Here is a 978-nt window from a genome sequence, read left to right on the forward strand (position 1 = left end):
CCCCCGCTCACGATCAGTAGTCCCTCGCAGCTCGCGGCTCCGATCAAACCCGCGCCCCCCACGGTCCCGCGCCTCCCACGCCGCCGCTCCGGCTCGCAGGCCCCGGCGCACTCCTCCCTCAGCCCCGCCCGGGACGCCCCACACAGCTCGCCAGGCTCGGCCCCACCCATCCAGCGCGCCGCCAGCGCCGACCTCGGCGCCCGACCCCGACCCCGACCGGCAGAGGAGACGCCAGCGCACCTACCATCTCCCTCGCGCCGCCCGCCCCTCGCCGGCCCCGGCCTTCTGCGCAGGCGCGGCGGTCGCTCCGCCCTAGTCCTAGGACAGTCGCGGCCTGGGGCTCCGGGGCACCGGCGGGAGCCGGCCGCGGGGACTCCCATTCCCGGAATGCTCAGCGCCGCCCGGGGGCCGACGGGAGCTCTCGCACCGCCCCTGCCCCAGCGCTCCGCCTGTCCGGCGCCGACATCCCCCTGTCGCCCCGGCTCGTCCCGCCCTCTGTGAGGGCTCTGGCTAGCGCCTGAGGTGACCGATGCCGGCCCGAGGCTCCCAGGCCCCACGCCGGCCGGGAGGTGCTCTTAGAAGAGGCGGGCGACGAGTCGGTCCACAGAACTCCATCTCCCGACATGCCCTGCACCGCCCCTCGGCCGACGGGACACGCCCACTCCCGCCTCTTAAAGGGGGCTGCGCCTGCGTGTGGGCGGGAGTCCCGGGCGGCGGCGCTGGGTTGGGGCGGCTCTGCGCTGGGCGGCGGCCGCTCCTTCCCGGCCTCCCGGCCGCAGTCCCGCCTGGCAGAGGATGAAGGGAAGCCCTCGGGCGCTGCGGTCCGAGGCGAGAGACGGCGTCCCTCTCCGCCCCTCGGCTCCCGGCGCCGCAGAGCCCTGCCCAGGCCGCGGGACGGTGATGCTCTGGCCGGGCGGGTGGGCGCGGCCCCCTACGTCCCGGTGAGCGCCGGGCCTTGTCCTAACGGGGCTCTTTCCC

The 978-nt window shown here is 77.0% G+C and overlaps 2 protein-coding genes across 6 annotated transcripts in view; one reads left to right on the top strand and one right to left on the bottom strand.

The window, feature by feature from the left end:
• Nucleotides 1–365, bottom strand: part of DCUN1D2 (defective in cullin neddylation 1 domain containing 2) — a 36962-nt gene extending 36597 nt beyond the window's left edge. The window contains exon 1 of one of the 4 annotated variants that reach the window (XM_017519763.2): nt 245–365. In XM_017519763.2, coding sequence (XP_017375252.1) covers nt 245–247 — 3 coding nt within the window. In that variant the 5' untranslated portion in view covers nt 248–365. Of the gene's footprint in view, nt 1–11; nt 97–192 lie in introns of those variants that run through there. The other 3 variants (XM_037735293.1, XM_017519762.2, XM_037735294.1) reach the window with 3 other exon arrangements.
• Nucleotides 366–676: 311 nt separating this feature from the next.
• TMCO3 (transmembrane and coiled-coil domains 3) overlaps nt 677–978 on the top strand; it is a 60157-nt gene continuing 59855 nt past the window's right edge. For both annotated transcript variants that reach the window (XM_017519751.1, XM_017519753.1), the window contains exon 1: nt 677–941. The gene's annotated coding sequence lies outside the window, so the exon portion shown is untranslated. The remainder of the gene's footprint in view (nt 942–978) is intronic.

The sequence above is a fragment of the Cebus imitator genome, unplaced genomic scaffold (genome assembly GCF_001604975.1).
Source record: "Cebus imitator isolate Cc_AM_T3 unplaced genomic scaffold, Cebus_imitator-1.0 Scaffold773, whole genome shotgun sequence".
NCBI lineage: Eukaryota > Metazoa > Chordata > Mammalia > Primates > Cebidae > Cebus > Cebus imitator.